The sequence below is a fragment of the Pseudophryne corroboree genome, chromosome 12 (genome assembly GCF_028390025.1).
Source record: "Pseudophryne corroboree isolate aPseCor3 chromosome 12, aPseCor3.hap2, whole genome shotgun sequence".
In the NCBI taxonomy this organism is placed as follows: Eukaryota; Metazoa; Chordata; class Amphibia; order Anura; family Myobatrachidae; genus Pseudophryne; species Pseudophryne corroboree.
This window is the reverse complement of record NC_086455.1, coordinates 45,833,759-45,855,467: the sequence shown is the minus strand read 5'-3', so window position 1 is coordinate 45,855,467 and position 21,709 is coordinate 45,833,759. Positions and strand designations below refer to the sequence as shown.

The 21,709-nt window shown below is 44.7% G+C and overlaps 1 protein-coding gene across 2 annotated transcripts in view; it reads left to right on the top strand.

Annotated features, from left to right (window-relative positions):
* The window catches only part of KIF26A (kinesin family member 26A), a 216,399-nt gene that overhangs the window by 114,008 nt on the left and 80,682 nt on the right, over nt 1-21,709 (top strand). For both annotated transcript variants that reach the window (XM_063947434.1, XM_063947435.1), the window contains exon 4: nt 1,361-1,521. In XM_063947434.1, the coding sequence (XP_063803504.1) occupies nt 1,361-1,521 (161 nt within the window). The remainder of the gene's footprint in view (nt 1-1,360; nt 1,522-21,709) is intronic.

Genomic DNA, 21,709 nt, shown 5'->3' with positions numbered 1-21,709 from the left:
GATTGCGATCAGTTCAGTCAGTTTCGTTCCCGGTTTGACGTCACACACACGCCCAGCGTTCGGCCAGCCACTCCCCCGTTTCTCCAGACACTCCCGCGTTTTTCCCAGACACGCCTGCGTTTTTCCGCACACTCCCAGAAAACGGCCAGTTTCCGCCCAGAAACACCCACTTCCTGTCAATCACACTCCGATCACTTCAACGATGAAAAATCTTCGTTCGGACGTGAGTAAATCTACTAAGTTTTGAGCTAAAATACTAACCGCATGCGCACTGCGAACCATGCGCATGCGCATTTTTGCCTTAATCGCTCCGTTGCGAAAATTGGCAACGAGCGAACAACTCGGAATGACCCCCTTTATCTCTCTCCACTTTATCACTTTCCAAGGCTTACTACACCACCCTTCAAAGCCGCATGCCTCCTTTATTCCTAGCCTTATGAATCGTGCTTTAGCCAATAAAATGTTTATTTTTACCGTGTGTGAGTGACTGATAGGGTTTAAAGTGCACATATATCCTTTTCATAGGTACTGTAGCTATTATCTTCTATAGCTGTTCATTGAAACAGACAGGCATTATGCACATTGAACAAAATGGCAATGTATATATTGGCATGTGCTTCGAATGGAACCTGATATTGATTATTCATCTGAGCTAAGATTGAATATTGTCCAACCCAACGCTCTGTTCCTATTAACGAACTAATGTGAAGAGCTGATGAGGAATTCCGCACTGCCTACTATTACCAAACAGCCAGTTTTCACTGATGCCTCTCATTCTTCAAATCAGTGATCGGCACCCTGATACACTAGCGGAGCCACATGAGTGTCCCTCTGATCTTCAAGACGGTCGTGCATGCAAATAATCTCAGTTATGCTGTAACTTATTATAAGTAAGTAATAGTATTAAATATGATGTAATCACAGAAAGAGACACCACTGTGTAATAACAGGTCAGCAGGTGCTGAAGGCTCAGAGGTATCCCAAGTTACCGCTGAATAAATGTTCATAACAAAACAGATACCTTGGTGAAATGGGGCTTCGCCCACCAGTTGTAGTAGATAGCCATGTGTATGAAGGATAATTCTTGACAGTCTTAACTGAACCAGATAAAGGACTGTGCAAGGCACAAAATATCACTGCTTATCATTTCCCATTCTGATGTGCCTGTCAGAGTATGTCATCGTGTGGTGCCCATATGCAGTTTACAGATGTCCGTATGATACAGCATAACAAAGCATGCTTGTCCTCCCTCATTAGGTGTCCCTGCACTTAATGTGACTTTAGATGCCCGTACAAAGAAATCCAGACAGACAGATGGTTTGCAGTCATTTCATTTGTGTTTTTCTTTTTTTTGTTTTAGCCTGACTCCACAGCCACGGAAGGGGGAAGGGAGAACCAACGCGTGGAGACCTCTTCAGGGCCAAACAACAGTGAGCAGAGTATAGAAGGACAATCTCAGAGACTGGTACCATCGGCTGCAGAGCATGCTGGGACATCCGCTGCAGCTTCCTTCTTCATCAGGTACAATGCCACTCCAATTCCCATAACAGGAGGAACATGAGATACCTCCAGATTCCAGGCTTAAAGCCTTCTTAGATTGTTTTACTGGAATAGTGGCAATATATTCTGCATCACTCTGCAATCAGAATTGCATTCAGGTCCTGCCTTGGTGGGGGGGGGGGGGCATTCAATGTGATTTCAGTACCATGACACTCAAACACACATCCATCAATTTAGTCAGAGTCCGTGGAACCCAGCAGATAATGCGCTGCATGGCAAAATTGCCATGGTGATACCCATGTAAATGAGCCCTATGCATTGCTATGGCGCAAGTGTCATATAGTGACATTAGGCAGTGGCATTACAAAGGGGTATATTTACTAAGCAGTGAGAAGAACAGAGAAGTGAGCCAGTGGAGAAATTTCCCCATCAACCAATCAGCAGCTCTGTATCATTTTATAGTATGCACATGATACATGTTACTTCAGTGCTGATTGGTTGCCATGGGCAACTTCTCCACTGGCTCACTGGTATCCGTTCAGATGGTCGACCATGTTATGGTTGACAGTCATTAGGTCGACCACTATAGGTCGACATTGACATGGTCGACATGGACACATGGTCGACACATGAAAATGGTCGACACATGAAATGTCGACACATGAAAAGGTCGACATGAGTTTTTTTACTTTTTTTTTTCTTTTGGGGAACTTTTCCATACTTTACGATCCACGTGGACTACGATTGGAACGGTAATCTGTGCCGAGCGAAGCGAAGGCACCATGCCCGAAGCATGGTGAGTGAAGCGAGCCATGCGAGGGGACGCGGTGCACTAATTGGGGTTCCCAGTCACTTTACGCAAAAAACGACACCCAAAAAACTTAAAAAACTCATGTCGACCTTTTAATGTGTCGACCATTTTCATGTGTCGACCAAGTGCCCATGTCGACCATGTCAGTGTCGACCAATAGTGGTCGACCTAATGACTGTCGACCATAACATGGTCGACCATTCATATCGGAACCGGCTCACTTCCCTGCTCTTATCACAGCTTAGTAGCACATTTTCATACACATATTTCGTATTGATCATATTGATTGATGCGACTGTATGACATCTGTACCTTTGCTGTGTGGCGTCATATTAGAAGTCATTAATCTGCTTATGGCAGTGAACGATGCATTATTGTGCAGACAGAAACAACTGTAGGATTGTGTTGCATTGTCATCATGACTGTCATTCAGGCTAATGTTCATTATTTATAAATGTCCTGTAGATGTTTAGATACATTTGTCTATGAGTATATAGCCGTAGGCAGGGTCAGTCTGGACTCTGCAGGACCAAATGGGCCTTCTGTCTATACTGACTGCTGTGTAGTGTCAATCATTCTATCAGATATGGCAGAAGGTTTATATGTAGAAATATAAATAAAACTAAAACATTAATAATAATACAACTACTAATGAGCATAAGAGGTGGATCATATAACTAACAGTGACCACAGTGGGCTAGACACTGATAACATCCTTGCTTTTAATTTTCAAATAAGACCTTCTCATCAAATGTGTTCATGAGTCATTCATAATTAGATATCATATGGTGTAATATATTTGAAGCCTTTGTTTAAAGATCTCTCAATGAATAGAATTCATCCAATTGCTCACATATACTGATGGTGCTTTACTTGTGGGATATCATTCAAAAAGGTCATGGAGGAAGTAATACACACCCGGGACTCTTAGTGCATCGCAAGCACCTGTGAGCCCCGCGCACTGCAGGCGCTAGAGATAGCAATGCTAATAAGTTTCTTACTCTATGAGGAAGCTTCAATTAGAAGCGAAACGCGTCAGAGAAAGTGCCCTATCTGTGACACGGTGGACTGTTAGTTATATGATCCACCTCTTATGCTCATTAGTAGTTGTATTATTATTAATGTTTTAGTTTTATTTTTATGTATATGCGCATATTACAGTTATTAATGAATTATATATGTTCATATTTGATCAATTTTATAGATAATAAAATCATCTTGTAATTATAATCTTATTTGAGATTATTCAAGCCTTGTTGCCTCTAATTGAGTCTGAATAGCGCAAGGGTGGTTTTTTGTTTGTTTTAGTTCACACCCGGTTTTTTAAAAATCGGGTGGATTGTGTTGACCATATCCACAGGCCATTTCACCTTTGTTGCTGCTGGATAGATCTTGTGAGGTATGAGAGTATTGGATTAATTCCCTGATACCTGTGCGGAGTGGGTTTGACTGTGTATATAGGCACCCACTCGCAATTACACATATTTATATATTTATATATATATATATATATATATACAATAGCGCCAGACATCACTAGTGTTTTTTATATGTAGAAATGTTTGGGGCTGAGGTAAAATAAGTCACTCTTATATGTGTTAGCAAAACCAAAGGAAGCTACTTAGCGAGGAATTCCAAGAATTTTCTTCCCCGATTTGAAAACCCTTCCGGTCTCGTCACTGTCTTACCAGCTTCTGTTTAGCAGCATCGCACACAGCTGTTTGTATACAATCACTTCCAGGTTGTTCCTTTTCTGTCAGTTGCAGGTGTGAGGTGAGTATATTCCAGACCACAGGGATTGGGGCAAGACGTGTTCTGTGGTTCTTCTGTGGGCAGTACAGATGGTGTAATGGTTAGCATTACTGCCTCAAAGCACTGGGGTCATGGGTTTGATTCCTACGATGGCCCTAACTGTGTGGAGTTTGTATATTCTTGCTGTGCTTGCGTGAGTTTCCTCTGGGTACTCTGGTTTCCTGATAGGTTAATTGGCTCCTGACAAATATTAACCGTATGTGCATGTACATGTGTTTATGGCAGACTAGATGGGCTTATCTGTCATCATTTCGGTATTTCTAGTGGGGCAGAGGGAACATCAAAGGGAAAAGCATTGTGTGGCTGATTCTGAGTCGGATGTAGCCGCATCTGTACAGTATGTCCGTTTTTTGCCCCTGTTGCATCTGCAACTGCAACCGGCACAAACCCTTTCCATGGTGCACAACTGTTGTGTCTGTATGTGCGAGGGATGAGATACCCACTTAGTGCATCTCTAGATGCTACAATCCTGCTTGGTGCGTGTATAGAAGCAGCCATCGGTCGCACAATCGAGACTTGCACCAACCCCATGCTAAGTGCAGAGTCTCCATCAGAATATGAGCAATTGAGCTTCTGAGTTGCAACCACTTCATCAACACAACCATAACATGCCTATAAGAGGGTACATCTCCATGAGTCTGAATAGCCAACTCCCAGGAACACCCAGTATATTCCTAATACATTTTTTTTAGAGAGTTGGACGCATGCCCAATTAAAAAGCATTGACCATCTGCTATATCAGCATAGCGCCAACTTAGAATCAGGCCCCTTGTCTGGGGATTCCCTATAATACTCCCTCTTGTGGTTCCTCTGGTAAAATCAATGCCCGATCCATGAGCAACCTTGGGTATGATGAAGTAGACCCATTGTTGGCCACTGATAACAAAGGGAGTAATGGGAAGTCACCGTTTCCTTTGAAGCATTTACAATTGGCCTGACTAAGGTTTGGGTTCTCCGAAAAGAGACTATATCCAGTGCTTTATTCTGATTGTTAGCATATTACTATATTTTTAAATGAATATAACTAGGTAGAACTTTGGTGTCTACCTACCCAGTGTCCTTTTTACTACTCAGTCTGTATATATACCTCTTAGTCATAAGTCTATAGAACAGTTGGCCTGAATACAGACGACTAAGGCAGTACAGATGGTGTAATGGTTAGCATTACTGCCTCACCGCACTGAGGTCATATGTTTGATTTCCACCATGGCCCGAACTGTGTGGAGTTTGTATATTCTCCCCGTACTTGCGTGGGTTTCCTCTAGGTACTATGGTTTCCTCCCACAATCCAAAAATATACTGGTAGGTTAATAGGCTCCCAACTAAAATTAACCCTAGTGTGAATGTTTGTGCGTGTACATGTGATAGGGAATATAGATCCCTATAGATTGTAAACTCCACTGGGGCAGGGACTGATGTGAATGGCTGAATATTCTCTGTAAAGCGCTGTGGAATATGTGTGCGCTATATAAATAACTGGTAATAAATAATAATAAATCAGGTTTAGTGCAATGATTAGCTTTTGGAGACCGTGTAACTCCCCATATACTGTAGGTCAGGGAATCTTCTAAAACAGATGATTTTCTTAATAAATCGTCCTAAAGCCTAATAAAAGTGCCGGTTGAGATTATTTTGGCTCCAAGCAGGGTCGCACTGGCCCACAGGGGAACAGGGGAAACCACCGGTGGGCCCCACTGCCTGTGGGCCCTCCTCATCCTCTAGGGATAAGGTTCCAGACTCTATCCTAGTGCACTTCAATTATGAATTATACATATGTTACATTATACTTCACAAGAATATGTTTTATTATATATTTATTATATATTTATCAAAGGGCACAGAACATGTACTCTGTAATGGTAAGCGCTGGGACCCTACAGCAGCATTCCCCCCGGTGGGCCCTCCATGCCCCAGTCCGACACTGGCTCTAAGTATAAATCGTCTGTTTGTTTTCTCTCCTGAAATATGGCCTCTAACTCCGGCCGCGGCATGCTTGTTATGCTGCGGGTGCTCGCTAGCCTTGCGGCATTCTGACATACATCTCAAGCTTAGATAGATTCATATGACAGAATCACATTCACTCTCTAACAAGCTGTGGATTAAAGCATCTCATTATTTACTAATGAACAGTAATGTTATACATAATCTATGGGTCGCTGTCCTATCACTGTATCCTGATGGTTCACTGGTAGGCATTTTTGGACATTATATTGGCCATAAAATAGAGTCAATAATTGAGGTTAGTCCTAGAACAGACACCTTATCAGCTCCAGGCTTGGAGAAGCAGCTTGAATATATTCGCTGTACTGATTGTGTTGTGACTGAGCATATGATTAAGGTATTGAGCCAATATGCTGTTAATGGAACACAGAGCTATATGCGGTAATATTAAGAAAATCTCTAAGTGACTAATGTATTTTGCTCTGAGCATGTCGGTCTTCAGTTAGTTCCAATGAATTGTGTCAATTTACTCACATCAAGAAGGCTAACTCCGGCTAAACAGACGCAGCTGGCGTTGCTGCTCATTTTGAGATAGTCTGAAAACTTTCCCATCATTTTTATTTTTAGTTTTTATCGATATTAAACATAATAGCCACAAAACAACACTAAAAGCTTATAGTGAAATCAGTTTAGAGACTCCCAGTAGTTATAGTAAAGATCTGTTCTGTGTGGTCCACATGTATTGTCTCCAGCCAGCTCTGCTGCCTTACTTGGTGATGCCTTATTTTCCTTTACCACGTTAATTTAATTACAGTTCTTTTTATTTGTTCTCATTTCTTTTTCTTTATTAAAGGAATTACGGTAATCCATTGTCTCTTGCTGATACCATTTTTTTTATGCTCCTTGTATGATTTTTTTTTTTTGTCACCATAGAAACTGGAGTTAAAAAAACATTATTTTCATGTAGCATTAATACAGAATTGAGGATAACTTTATATTATGTATTACAAAATAAGTTAAATCAGTATGCTGACAGAAGTTAATCGCAATGCACGAGGTATTGTGAAAATTGTGCTATGTTGGAGCAGGGAATAATATTGTTGTTCAAAGTAACATTAGGGCAGATGTATTAACCTGGAGACGGCATAAGGAAGTGATAAACCAGTGATAAGTGCAAGGTGATAAAGGCACCAGTCAGTCAGCTCCTAACTGTCAATTTGCATATTGTGGCTGATTGGCTGGTGCATTTATCACCTTGTGCTTATCACTGGTTTATCACTTCCTTATGCCTTCTCCAGGTTAATACATCTGATCCTGTATTCTGTATCTTGATTTTACAGTTAGAATATACTGTATATTCACAGTGACATATGATACAGCCAGTCAGAACTGCAGTGAAGCTGGTCACATGGTTACTGAACATATATGTGGAAGCTCTATATAAAGTGTCGCAGTAAACTTTGGGGGTAATTCAGACCTGATCGCTGAGCAGCGATTTTTGCAGCGCTGTGATCAGATAGTCGCCACTTTTTCCTATGTGGCCGCACCCCTGCCCAGCCCTGCGCACATAACTCACCATATATCGCAGGCGGGCGGGTGGGAAACATCGTCTTCTCTCTCCCGGCGGCCTGTGATGGAGCAGCATGACCTCTCACTTCACGTCACGCTGCCCTGGGGAGCTGGGAGGAGGAAGCCAGGCAGCGTCTGAGGACGCTCAACGCTGATCCCTCAATCCCCAGAATTGGAGCTTCCAATCCCAGGATTGAATCCCGGATGTTTTGGGGCCTAAATCCCAGCATCCCGCCGATCCCAATCCAGGGATTGGCCTCCCTAGTCGCCGCCTACAAGAGGAATGTATTTTCACTGTGCAAGTGTGCGATCGCATGGGTAGCAAAGCTGCAGAAACTGATTTTGTGCAGACTCTGCGCAGCCCATGACTTACTCAGCCGCTGCAATCACATCAGCCTGTGCAAAGAAAGGAACCACCACACTAAAAGCGCACACAACACTTATAGTCGCTGTCCTTAGATAGTTCTTCACTGGTTTCAACTTCTTTCTGGATATTTCTCCATACCTCAGAGGGAACAAATGAAACATGCCACAATAGTGTAATTCTGTCAATCAGAGATTCTTAGCATATATAAAGGAAATATTCGTACCGCAATATATAAGTTTAACTTGGTACATTGCGTCACTCTTATAGTGTCCAGAATTACAATGGATTGCTGATTTACTGATATTTAGTCACAGTTTTACAAAACTAAAGGCACCCATACATCTATGAGGCGATTCCACGACCCTGTCAGAACCGCCGAACCGCCATCAATGATTGGCGATCCATCGGGAAAATGGACCCAATCTGTTGGATCGGGTAATCAGGGATTTTTAAACATGTTTAAAAATCCTGATGTGACCATTGCCATATTCATCGCTGATGTATGGGGGCCTTAAGATGACGGAATCAACTCGCCAAACTAATAAAGGGAACACAGTCAAATACAGTCCTTTGTAACTATAATGATTGATTGATTGATTGATTGATTGATTGATTGATAAATAATTCACCAACTAAAATGTATTATTATTATAGATAGACTACAAAAAACAAACAAATTCCCCCATCTCACAGACAGCCAGTGTCGGACTGGAGCATGAGAGGCCCACTGGGGGAATACACTGGTAGGGGCCCATGTTTAGGGGTGTGGTCATTCTCCAGACTGTGTGTGGCCAGCTGCCACATTAGTTTGCCTAACCAGTAGAGAGTGCGTAGGCTGGGCCCTTTGACAAATAAGTATAGTAAATATTTCTAGTGCATGATAATGTACCAGATTAATACAGAAATACACTGTAGAGCAGGCATGTCCAAACTGCGGCCCTCCAGCTGTTGAGAAACTACACATCCCAGCATGCCCTGACACAGCTTTAGCATTCTCTGACAGCAAAACTGTGTCAGGGCATGCTGGGATATGTAGTTTCTGAACAGCTGGAGGGCCGCAGTTTGGACATGGCTGCTGTAGAGAATGCACCATAGCCCTGTGCAGTATAAGGTATGTATAAGTATAAGGTATGTATAAGTATAATGTATAATTCAACTGCACAGTGTAGAACCTAATCCCTAGAAAAGGAGGTGGGGTCCCCAGGCAGTAGGGCCCACGGGGGGTTTCCCCTGTACCCCTATTGGCCAGTCTAACCCTGCAGCCAGCAAATAGATTGTATATTGGGGGTCATCCGACCCGATCGCACGCTGCACTTCTTCGCAGCGGTGCGATCGGGTCGGAACTGCGCATGCGCCGGGAACGAGAAAAGCGGTCACAAAGGCGACCGCAAGAAGATTGACAGGAGGAAGGCGTGTCGGGGCGTCAACTGACCGTTTTCCGAGAGTGGTCCAGTGAACGCAGGCGTGTCCAGGCGTTTTCAAGGCAGATGTAGGATGTCAAATCCGGGACCTGCATCACTGGACCTGTCGCAAATGGTAAGTAGGTCTAGGGCTGGTCTTGTTTTATGTGAAACTTTTTTAGCATAGCAGGGCTGCACAAGCGTTCGCAGCCCTGCTATGCTAAAATACACTCCCCCCACAGGCGGCGTCAGGTTGATCTCACGAGTAGCAAAAAGTTGCTACGTGTGATCAACTCTGAATGACCACCATTGTTCCCCGGTAAGCACACAACTGTTCTAAAGCTAAACATGACGGGTAAAATTTTACATCTAGGGAGGTAATTCAGAGTTGATCGTAGATGTGCTAAATTTAGCATATCTACGATCAGTTTCTCTGACATGCGGGGGGACGCCCAGGACAGGGCTAATCCGCCCCGCATGTCTGGCCGTGCCCCCCTGCATAGGTGCAAAAGCATTGCACGGCTACTCGCCGCGTTCCAGGTCGCAGCAGCTGCGGTCCGCCCTCTTAATGGGCCGGACACTCCTCCGATGTCCGGACCGCCCCCCACCAACGCCGTCCTAACGCCATTGGCATGCCCCCTCCCACCCGCAGAGGCGATCGCAGCCAGTGAGATGCTGACAGCGTACACCCTCCACAAAGTAATTCAGACTGCTGCGATGCAGTCTGAATTACCCCCTAAATCTGAGTATTTAAATTAGGCTGAAACACAACAATTAATACCAATATGATGCAGTGCAGTGACTCTTATAGGGGCAGGTATTTACTGTAGGCTGTGCGGCTATCCGCCTACAATACAAAGGTGAGAAAATAAAGAATGATAGCAGAGGTTCAGCCTCAGAATTGTGTGTGATCATCCTCATAGCCTTGATGACTATAATTAAGGAGGAAGGAGTTACAGTTATAAAACACTTACAATAATGGGACTGAAAGCCATCTGACAAAGGAAGAGGTTATACAAATTAATAGGAACAGTTAACCATTCTTTCAAGCCGACACACCTGGCAGTGAGGAGTGGGAATGTAACCTTTCCTGCAGAATAGAATTCCAGGGTCTTGACAGCCGTCTTGCAAAACCTCAAGAAAATCCAGATGTTCATCGTTGAAATAAATAAATATGAATCACTGGAGAACAACTTAGGGTACTGAAATTTAGCCTCGACGATGAAAACTATACATTGTATATTGGCGGGGAATATATCTTGACATTGTTGCATTAAAACCAGATGTGGGAAGGTCTGTTATTCAATTAAATCATTAAATGCCTTTTTGTTGTACTGCAGGAAACTTTTGTAAAATTACTTAAACATCACTTAAGATTTTGGAATTTGTCTGTGAAATATACTTTTTTTACAGGTAAGCGGCTGGGATGACATCAGTTTTGCCAGATTGCTTTTAGTTTTTAAAAATATTTCCTTTTTTTGGGGGGCACAAATCGGTCAGTGGCTAAAGACTCAAAAGTGGAGAGAGATAAGTACCAGCTGATCAGCTCCTAGCTGCCACGTTACAGGCTGTCTTTAAAAAATGACAGTTATGAGCCGATTGGTTGATTCTTTCTCTCTCTCTCCACTTCTCCAAGGCTTAGTACATCTGCACCTCAGAGAGACATTTTTACCACTCACAGAACACAGGTTTCAAGCTGCGTCACAGCAGCTTGAAACCAGAGCCGGATTAAGGAGGGGGCCCAGGGGGTACGTTACCCTGGGCCCCCCAAATCTCAGAGGCCCCCCTTGCAAGGCCAAATTAGTTTTTCAGAGATGGAGACAGCCTTGTCTCCATCTCTGCATCGCAGGCATAACTAAAGCAGCTCCCCGGCTGGCGACTGCTCTCTTCACAGAGAGCTCTGATCACCAGAGCTCTCTGCTTTGGAGACGTTGTTGCAAAGTCACACATACACAGCCGAGGGAGCTGCTTACCACCAGGTGTGTGTGTGTGTGTGTGTGTGTGTGTGTGTGTACTATATGTGTTTGTAGGTATGGCGTGAGTGTGTGTAGGTATGTTGAGTATGTATGCATGCTATGTGTGTGTTTATAGGAAACTGTGTGTATGTTGTGTGTGTGTGTGTGTGTATGTTGGGTGTGACGGAATGTTTGCTGTGTGTGACTGTATGACATGTGTGTTGTGTATATGTATGTATATGTATGCTGTGTGTGACTGTGTTGTGTGTTTGTTTGTATATATATGTATGTATGTATGTATGTATGTATGTATGTATGCTGAGCGTGTGTGTTGTGCATACGTTTATTTTGTGTGTGTGTGTGTGGATGTATTCAAAATATATATAAATAAGTGTGCCTGGGGGCCCCCTTGACTTAAGTAACCCAGGCCCCTAGGAGCGTTAATTCGGCCCTGCTGGGAACCCATTCACGCCGCAGGCTGGACCGGGTTCTCTGCCGGCCTTGGAGATGACTTCATCTTCAAGTGCCGGTGAGCGTCTCTCCATAGGGTTTTAAGAGGACTCAGGTCGGATGACCTAGGTTACCCGTTCACACTGCCCGATAACCCCGCACCAATCCTGCAAGCTAACCGGGTTGGATTCCCATGACATTGGACACGGGGAGGGGTGTTTCGGGGACCCTGCAATAACCCTGGTCGAAGCGGCAGTGAGAAAGGTGTATTACTAACGATGCTAAGAATGGTGCACAGACGTAACGACCAATCAATTTGTTACTTTCTTTGTGCCACGTGTACCAGACAGATAAAATCGAATTGCTGATTGGGTTATATTATTATATAGCTAACCTGGAAACAATGGTTTTAATCCCAGTATCAGCTTTATATGACCATGCTGAAGTAAGAGGGGTGAGCTGAGAAACGAAATAAAAAAATATAGGAAGAATAGTCTTGTTATTCTTTTGAAAGGAACACTTGACGTCGCTGATATTTTGGCAGTTATTTTTTGACACGGCCCAGAAATAAAATAAGTCTGTGTTTGTTACGCTAAATAGAGACAAGGCTTCCTCTGAGCCCCTTAAGTGCAGTGGGAAGTGTTGATATATGATTTAGTTTTCCACGTTGCTTTCAGCAGGCTCACTCTGCTACATAAGGTGAAGCTCAGGAAATAGGCCAGATTGAAACGAAGCTCTCTCCAAATTCTCAGATTTATAGCTAGTGTAATTGGTTAAGAAGCATAAAACATACAAACCATATGTGATTGAAAGGCGCGCTATCTTCACTCGCTAGACGGCTGTTGGAGCTTTGAATTGTGCCAAGCAGATGGCATTTGATCTGATAGAAGTGTTTATTTTTTGTTGTTACTTATGTGTGTTTTGTTGAACTCCTTTTTTCAGAGATATGCTTGCATTTAATTATTTAGTTACTCTACACAGTCATCTTTGTCCAATGTCAAATGAGTATTGTATCCAGCTGTAGACTGTATGCCCGCCGACCTTGAACGCAATGGTGGATTGTGGAATGAAACACTTCAAAATTTGAAGCAGAAAAACAGAAGGATACAAACATCAAGCTGGAGAATATTAGAATTTTGCTTTGTACTTGCTTGTGTAATTTTTGTAAGCACTTTTCTACATTGCTACTGTATGTGGTGCAACTAACATGCAATATGTGGCACTTAAACTTATGTTTCAAATGCCTATTTCCCTATAGATTGTAAGCTGGTGAGCTCTGCCCACTTAGTGATATGTATTCACGCAAGCAGTGCCCCCTTAGCGCTTTCTAGCGAGCAAGTCTCTCTTAGCACTTTCTCACAAGCTGGGCCCCCTTAGTGTTTTTCAGCTGGGTCCCCATAGTGCTTTATAGCGAGCATGTTTCACCACTTTCCCACAAGCATATTTCTCTTACCACTTTTTCACAAGCTGGCCCCCTTAGTGCTTACTAGTGAGCATGTCTCTCTTAGCACTTTATCACAAGCTGGCCCCCTTAGTGTTTTCCAGCGAACATACAGTATCTCTTACCACTTTCACACAAGCATATTTCTCTTACCAATTTCTCACAAGCTGGGCCCCCATAGTGCTTTATAGTGAGCATGTGTCTCTTACCACTTTCTCACAAGCTGGGCCCCCTTAGTGCATTCTAGCGAGCATGTCTCTCTTACCACCTTCTCACAAGCTGTGCCCCCTTAGTACATTCTAGCAAGCATGTCTCTCTTACCACCTTCTCACAAGCCGGGCCCCCTTAGTGCATTTTAGCGAGCATGTCTCTCTTACCACCTTTTCACAAGCCGGGCCCCCTTAGTGCATTCCTACGGAGCATGTCTCTCTTACCACCTACTCACAAGCCGGGTCCCCTTAGTGCATTCTAGCGAGCATGTCTCTCTTACCACCTACTCACAAGCCGAACCCCCTTAGTGCATTCTAGCAAGCATGTCTCTCTTACCACCTACTCACAAGCCGAGCCCCCTTAGTGCATTATAGCGTGCATTTCTCTCTTACCACCTTCTCACAAGCCGGGCCCCCTTAGTGCATTCCAGCGAGCATGTCTCTCTTACCACCTTCTCACAAGCTGGAACCCTTAGTGCGTTATAGCAAGCATTTCTCTCTTTACGTTTGAATAGAACCTGTGGCAAGCGCATCGAGCCAAGGAGCTTTGTTGCACTCCCTTCCACTCCCCCACGCCAGAGTTCTGCTGCCGGGATCCCGGTGTCAGTATGCTGACGGCCAGGATTCTGGCAGCCGGCATATTATACCCAACCCCTGATTTCCATAACATCTTCCATGTAACTAGCTATAAAGCATGCCACTGATATTTTACATGACAGAAAAGATTTGAATGCATTTCCATTGTTCTGATGTTCCCTTCGCTGCACACAGAAACCTATTACTGGGTACACAGCACTTTCTGCACATTTTATTGCTTCATTAAGAACATAACAGGGAGCCGTTATCCATACAGAATTTCTCTTCCCCATTCAGAAATGTCTCACAGCAGTCTGCTTGTATTGCCAACCTCGGTATAGGGAGTGTTGTATGGCTGAATAGGCAACTACATTACAAATGATGAGGAAGGCAGTACCTGTCATCCCAGAGAGATCCGCAACACTGATCAACTTGATGTATACACAACTTCCGTAGCATTGAAAGTACAATAACTTTCTCTTATTTTTAATGACGCAGTCTGTATGACTTGATATAGTGCTTCTCTTCCCCTACTAGGCCTCAGGTTCAACTCGCACCCACCAGCCATGAAATGGTTAATTATGCAGCCACGATAAAGATGTTATTAGACGTTTTTTGTTCTCTGTTATGACAGGGAGAACAAATCAAGACTTTGAACAAAGTGAGCTGTTGAAACGTTGAGCTATAAGGCTTCCACGTTCCCTGGGAAATGCATGAGTAGCTACATAAACCAACAATCACAGGGTGCCATCACCCAACACAAGATGATTAATGTGAGGGACAAGGCCGGCTTGTTCCCAGTGATTAATTAGCCCCCTTTCCACACATAGATTCCTCTCTTAACAAAAGATGGCTGCGAAATAAAGCAAAGTTTGCTCTTTTTTTTTATTGGTTTGACACGTGATTTGAATTTTTGACATTCCATAGTATTGTCATGCATGACACATTACACATACTGTAGGTGTCTATATGGGCCTACCGATGGAAATCCCATATATACTTTTTTTCTAAAAATCTTTAAGTAGTAAGTTATATACCTTTATTAGCATGTAATTTGTTTTTAATAGCTGTCCTTCTACAGCAGTGGTCAGGGAACTGGGGTAAATTACTGGGGTAAAAATGAAATTCCTAGGGGTACTGGACGGTCGCGTTGCCGAGACACAGCACCGTCCAGTACTGTCCGGCTCGCTGTGACGTGCTGATGTCACACCGCGCTCCCTCCTGCCCGCCGTGCGCTGTGCTCCTGGCCGCCTTGTGCTGTGTTCCTGGCCGCGGTGTGACGTGCTGACATCACACTGCGCTCCATCACGCCCGCCCGTCCTGCGCTGTCCTATCCTCCCAGCCACGGCCCACCAACCCACACACAGAACTTGAAGTGTTCTGTGGCTGACCGCTGATGGAGTTCCACAGGATCAGACAGTGGCCACATAATAGTGGGAAATTCCCACTGACATTACTGAGGTGAGGATGTGACCATCTGTCTCCTAAAAGTCGTGTCTTCCCCCTTTCCCCCTCATCCGTCTTTCTTACGTTCATTCTGGTTTTTTAAGGAGAAAGTGTTAATTAACCCATTCATTGCCAAAAAATAATTGGCGAAAACAATAACACAGTATGTCAGAGATGCCATATTAACAGTGATAACCAGTATATATGGACAATAATATAGGATTTCCTTCCTTTCAAATCAAGGGGGTAACGTCGGCGTATCTAAATATATTTTGTGGTAAAAAGTAAAAAAGTTTCCTGACCCCTGTTCTACAGTCATTGGGCGGGATGTATTAACATACATCGCCGCACCTCGCCGGTTACCGCAGCGATGTTGATCGCGTATGTACTAACATATGCGATCAACATCGCGATGCGGTGACGGAGGCCCCCCGCGATACCTGTTAGGTGGTCTGCGGGGGTCTCCGTCACCTCCATGGGGTCCCCGCACTGCCTTGATGCCGGGTAGCAGCAGCAGGCTGCCCCCGGCGCCTCCTCCTCCCCCTGCAGCCGGAAGGACGTTGCTAGGGGGAGGAGGAGATTACCTTTCGGGTCCGGGGCATCATGGAGGAAGGTAAGTTGGGGGGGAGGGGGGGAGGCGTCTGCGGCGGTGTCGACGGTGTCGGCGGGTTGCGGCGGTCGGCGAAAAGAAGCCCATAGGCTTCTATAGGGTATCGCCATCCAGAGATGGCGATACCCTGGACGCCGAAAACGCGGCGGTAGGGTGTTAGTAAATATGAAAATGCGGTAAAACCCCCGTTTTCGGGGGTTTTACCGCATTTTTGCTTTAGTACATCCCGCCCATTATCTCTTTTGCAAAATCAGGATTTTGAAAACTAAGGGATCTATTTACTAAGCCTTAGATGGAGATAATGTCGACGGAGATAAAGTACCAGCCAATCAGCTTCTAACTGTCATTTTTTAAACACAGCATGTGGCATAGCAGTTAGGAGCCGATTGGCTGGTACTTTATCTCCAGCGACTTTATCTCCATCCAAGGCTTAGTAAATAGACCCCTTTTTATCTCCAGTGACTTTATCTCCACCTGAGGCTTAGTAAATAGACCCCTTAGTCTGCTGGTACAGGGGATCACAGCTGTCAGCAAGTCATGTGACGGCTGAAGGGGGGTGGTAGAGGGCGAGGATTGGGCCATTTCAAAGGGCATTTCCTCTGTGCTCTCTACATCATATGCCATGTGACTGTGGTTGCCACGGGAGTTTATGATACATGCAAAACTATACATTTATAGAAGCCTGACAAAACAAATTGAGGACAAATGGTAACCACCAACATTGTTCTTATGGCCTTCCCCTATAACATGCTTACATGGGATTGCATCTTTAACCAGGATGGATAAAAGTGTTTTCATTTTTCTAAGTACTGTAAATAGATCAAGTGGTCTGTTAGAGAATGTGGAAATAATTAAAATTGCTCTTAAATACAGATGGTATTAAAGAAACAGTGGAACATTTGCAGGTTGTTCCCAACCAGCATGGAGACCACATTAACCTGAATCGCTTGCGTTTGAACTGTGCGTTAACTGACCTTTTTAGTGCTTATCTCAGCTAAACCTGAACTATAGGCTGATGGGGAACAGCCTACAAATGTTCCACTGATCCTTTTATGCCATCTGTATGTAACTTCAATTTTAATTCTTACCACATTGTTTAACAGACAGCTTGATCTATATTGTGCTCCCTTCCCATTTATAATATCTTCCAGACAGGGCCGGATCTAGGGGGGGCGAAGGGGGCGAACGCCCCCCCCTAACACAGTCATAGCCACGCCCACTTTTGGGAGAGACTGAGGCAGAACGATGTGCTGCAGCTTATGCCACAGCAGCACAGAGGAGCACAGAGGAGCCAGGAGAGCAAGGGTTACAGAGCATTTGCCCCTCACTTGCTGGTGTGTGGGTACTAGGGCTAATAAATACAATTACCCCATAGCAATGTCACATGTACATAGAAAGCTCTATCTCAGTCTCACTCAAAAAGTTCAGTCAGAATTGAGAGAGGAGGAGTTAGGATTGCAGATGGGAGGAGTTGGGACTGTAGAGGGAGGAGTCAAGATTAAACAGTAAACTGCCCCCCCTAAAGAAAAGTCTAGATCCGTCCCTGCTTCCAGATCTATATGAATGTATTTTTCACCTCTACAGCAGGACCTGGAGTGGACTAGTGACTGAAATCCTCCCACATGGTGGTACAGTTACCTATATTTGGACTATGTACATGTCCAGAGTGACAGAACTATTGAAAGGGCAGCGCTGGACATTTCACCTTTATCTTATAACATTACCACGTTAAATGAGTGTCATTCATTTCTGAGTGCTAAAATGTATTTCTCCTACAGGGTCCACAGGGTATCCACAGGGTTGTAGGATTCCGGCACCTGTATACTGAGCGCAGAGATCCCAACAGCCGGCAAACTGAATACCACCCATCCACAGGATACATTGAAATATGGTGGAGCGACAGTGAATTTGCACCAAACGGTCAAAGCTTTTTGGCCTCCCAGCATGCCCCCTGGCTCAGGCAAATCAGTTTTTGTTTGGTGCGGCAGGAGCTGGACTATTGTCTAAGGGCTGCTGGTTTTAGCAGTCATAAGCTTTCTTATTTTATTTTTATAGTCTTGCTATTTTTTCTGAGTGATCTTTCTAAACAGCGTCTTATACGTACCTTAGAAAGAGTCGCTCCAACAACTCCCCGCCGGGTCGCGACAACGCTTACCCTCGAGTACAACAGTGCTGTTTCAGCAGGCGTCTGTGTCAGATAAAACTAGCAAGTCCAGCAGACGTTACCAGACTGTGGCCGGAGCATGGGGAGAAGGTAAGGTATTGGTTCCGCTTAGAGGGGGAACGCGGACACAGCCTCACTGTTTTGGGAGGAGACTACCAAACAGTCACTGATGCGGCTGCCACCGAGAGTGCACCAGCGCTAAGCCTTAGGGATCATAGGCTCCAGGGGTATTATGAGGCCGCAATCCCTAGGGTTGATGTCAGCAGTGGGGAGTCAGAGGCTCCCCTGGTCGGCCCTTCCCCCGGGTCATGACCAGTTTTCTCAGAGTCTCCCGCCATGAACTGTTTTCCCGCTTCCGTCGGAGACGCTGTGTACTAAGAGGACCCAGTCGCAGCATAGGCAGTTGTGTGACTGGTACGTCAGTGTTCACTTGGGCGTCTGTGTTCACTATAGGTTCACGGAGTGGTGGTGTACACTCATAGCGTCTGGATCCACTCATCGTTCGCAAACGTATTGATCGGTCCTGGAAGCGAGGTACTCTACTGAGTACAGATACTAAGGGGTCTATTTACTAAGCCTTGGATGGAGATAAAGTCGGTGAAGATAAAGTACCAGCCAAACGGCTTCTAACTGCCGTGTCACAGGCTGTGTTTGGAAAATTACAGTTAGGAGCCGATTGGCTGGTACTTTATCTCCAGCGACTTTATCTCCATCCAAGGCTTAGTAAATAGACCCCTAAGTCTCTATCTACCTTTTGAGTACGAATAGTTGGATAGGTGCATAATGCATATGAGTCTGATAATATTACTGTGGTTTCATTCGCTATGCATCTGAATATGGTTAAAACTTTTCTAAAGTAATGCAGTAATATGTTCTCCTACATACATGAAATGTATCTGTAGTTGATTATGTGCTCATATTGCTTATTATACTAATGTATAACCTGTGAATGATTGCTAGTGTGATTGCTGACTTTGCTATAAATTCTGTCAGTTTTGTCTGTTTATTACGATCCTCAATGCTGGTGCTAATCAGGGTAGGGTCGGATTGTATGTCACTTTAACACATCTTAACGTGATTACAGTCACAAATTGTGTAGTACACTGTGAAAGTGTCTGATTATTTGTCATGTCTAAGAGTGACAAAGGTGAGGAAAATACAATCACAGCAGCACCAACACTCATATCATGTTTGTCATGCAAAGCTGGGTTAACCTCTCAGGATTTGGTTCAGGATAGTTTGTGTGCAAATTGTTTTAGCTTTCACCAAGGTCTCTTAAAAAATTCAAGGCAGACACAGGTGCAAGTTAAACCCCCATGGGCTATGTTTGCACAGACATTATCCAGTATAGCTGAACGGATTTTTCCAACTTCTGTAACAGGGATAGGTTACACTATTAACCCTTGTATGCAGCATTCCGCTTGTGGTCATTTCCAGCAGTGGAAGCAGTAGCCTCTAACAGAAACAGGCTGAAAAGCCAGTGGTAAGTAAATCACATAGACATGAAACAACATCTTCACAGTCTACACATGTTTCAGATGAGGATTCATCAGAGGAAGATTCATTACACTCTGATTCTGCATACGAAGATGAGGAAGAAGGTCTTAGCTCAGTGGACATATCTGAGTTGATTAATGCGATGAAAGCCATTCTATCCATAAAAGAATCAGCAGAGCCTGTGTTAAAATCCAAGGCACCTGTATTTAAATGTCCCAAAACAGTGAAGACTGAGTTTCCAGGGTCAGAACAACTGATGGAAATTATGGAAGAGGCTTGGGCTACGCCCAGTAAGAAATTTGGAATTCCTAGGAAATGGAATTCCAATTATCCTCTTCTGGCTGGGGACTGTTTAAAGAGGGAGGTAGCCCCGAAAGTAGATATGCATGTTATTCGATTATTTCGAAAATCTACATTACCTCTGCCATCAACATCATTAAATGATGTCACAGATAGGAGAGTAGATGGTTTTCTAAAAAACATTTTTTCCCCGTCTGGGGCAATCATAAGACCAGCCATGGCTTCAGCCTGGATGGCTAAAGCAGTGGCTGCCTGGGCGGATGTATTGGAAGGGGAAACTTCAATGATATCTAGAAAGCAAAAATCCCATGTTGCACATATCAAACTGGCTGCAATATTCTTGGAAGAAGTGGCCTTGGATATGGGTACAATTGCCTCTCAAGCATCAGCCTCAGCAGTAGCCGCTCGCAGAGCAGTTTGGCTACGTACATGGAAGCCGATTCAGAATCCAAGAAGGTTTTGGAGTCTACCTTTTACTGGAGATATTCTTTTTAGTAAAGAGTTAACCAGTATTTTGGAGTCAGAAGCAGACTCCAAGAAAGTAAACTTTCCTTCCACTTACAGATTCAAGCATAAAATCCCAGCTTTTTGGCCTTTTCGGTCTCAAGGAAAAGCAAAAGGAAAGGGTGATGGCAAACAGTCCCAATACAACAGGTCTGTTTAGACTAAAAAGCATTGGGCTACCAGAGGACCGGCTTCTAAAACAGAAGATAAGCCATCAGCCTGATGGTGCGGGCCTCCACCTGGGGGACCCCAGGGTGGGAGGCCAACTTCTTTATTTTGCACAGATCTGTCAGGAGTCTACCACAGATGCCTGGGTGCAAGAAGCGGTATCTCACAGTTATGCATTTGCTTTCAGGAAAAACCCTCCTCAAAGGTTTTTCTGTACCAGCCTGTCTTTGGTACAGGCAGTTCAGAAATTGCTTCAGTCAGGAGTAATCATTCCAGTTCCTCCTGCATAATGAGGACAGGGTTTCTACTCCATCCTGTTTCTAGTCCAGTAGTCAGACTCTGCACATGCATACCTCCAAACTTTAGGTTTGAGGGAGTCGGGACTATCGCGTGGCTTTGCGAAAAAGGTGTGTGGTCTCGGTTGTGAGGGGTGTGGCCTTACCAGAGTGGGCGTGGCCTCGCCAAACGGACCATTTTCCAGCCTATTGGGAGCGTGCCCAGCATTCTCTGAGCAGCCCCCTGCTCTCCTCCTAGCACTGAATACATGCCGTGCGCGTGCGCACAGCATGTATCCTGTGATCACCGGCTGCATTGCAAAGCAGAGCAGTGGGTGATCAAAGGCTCCCCCCCAACCCCACCCAAGGGACACTGCTACCTGCGGCAGGGACAGTGGGCCTAATTCAGACATGATCGGTGCTGTGCGTTTTCGCACAGCAGCAATCTTGTCTGAACTGCGCATGCCGACGGCTGTCTCAGCCTGCGATCGCCTCTGCCTGATAGACAGGTAGAAGCGGTCGCTGGATGGGCTGGCGGCGTTTGGCCGCCATTTTGGGGGTGCGGTCCAGGAAACGCAGGTGTGCCCGGACCGTTGGGGGGGGGCAGTGACGAGTAGTTCCTGCCAGCGTGCAGGAGCTGCACTGGCAGGGAGCTACTCTTCAAGTACAAAAGCATCGTGTGACGGGGTAGGACACAACATGTGGTGCGGACTA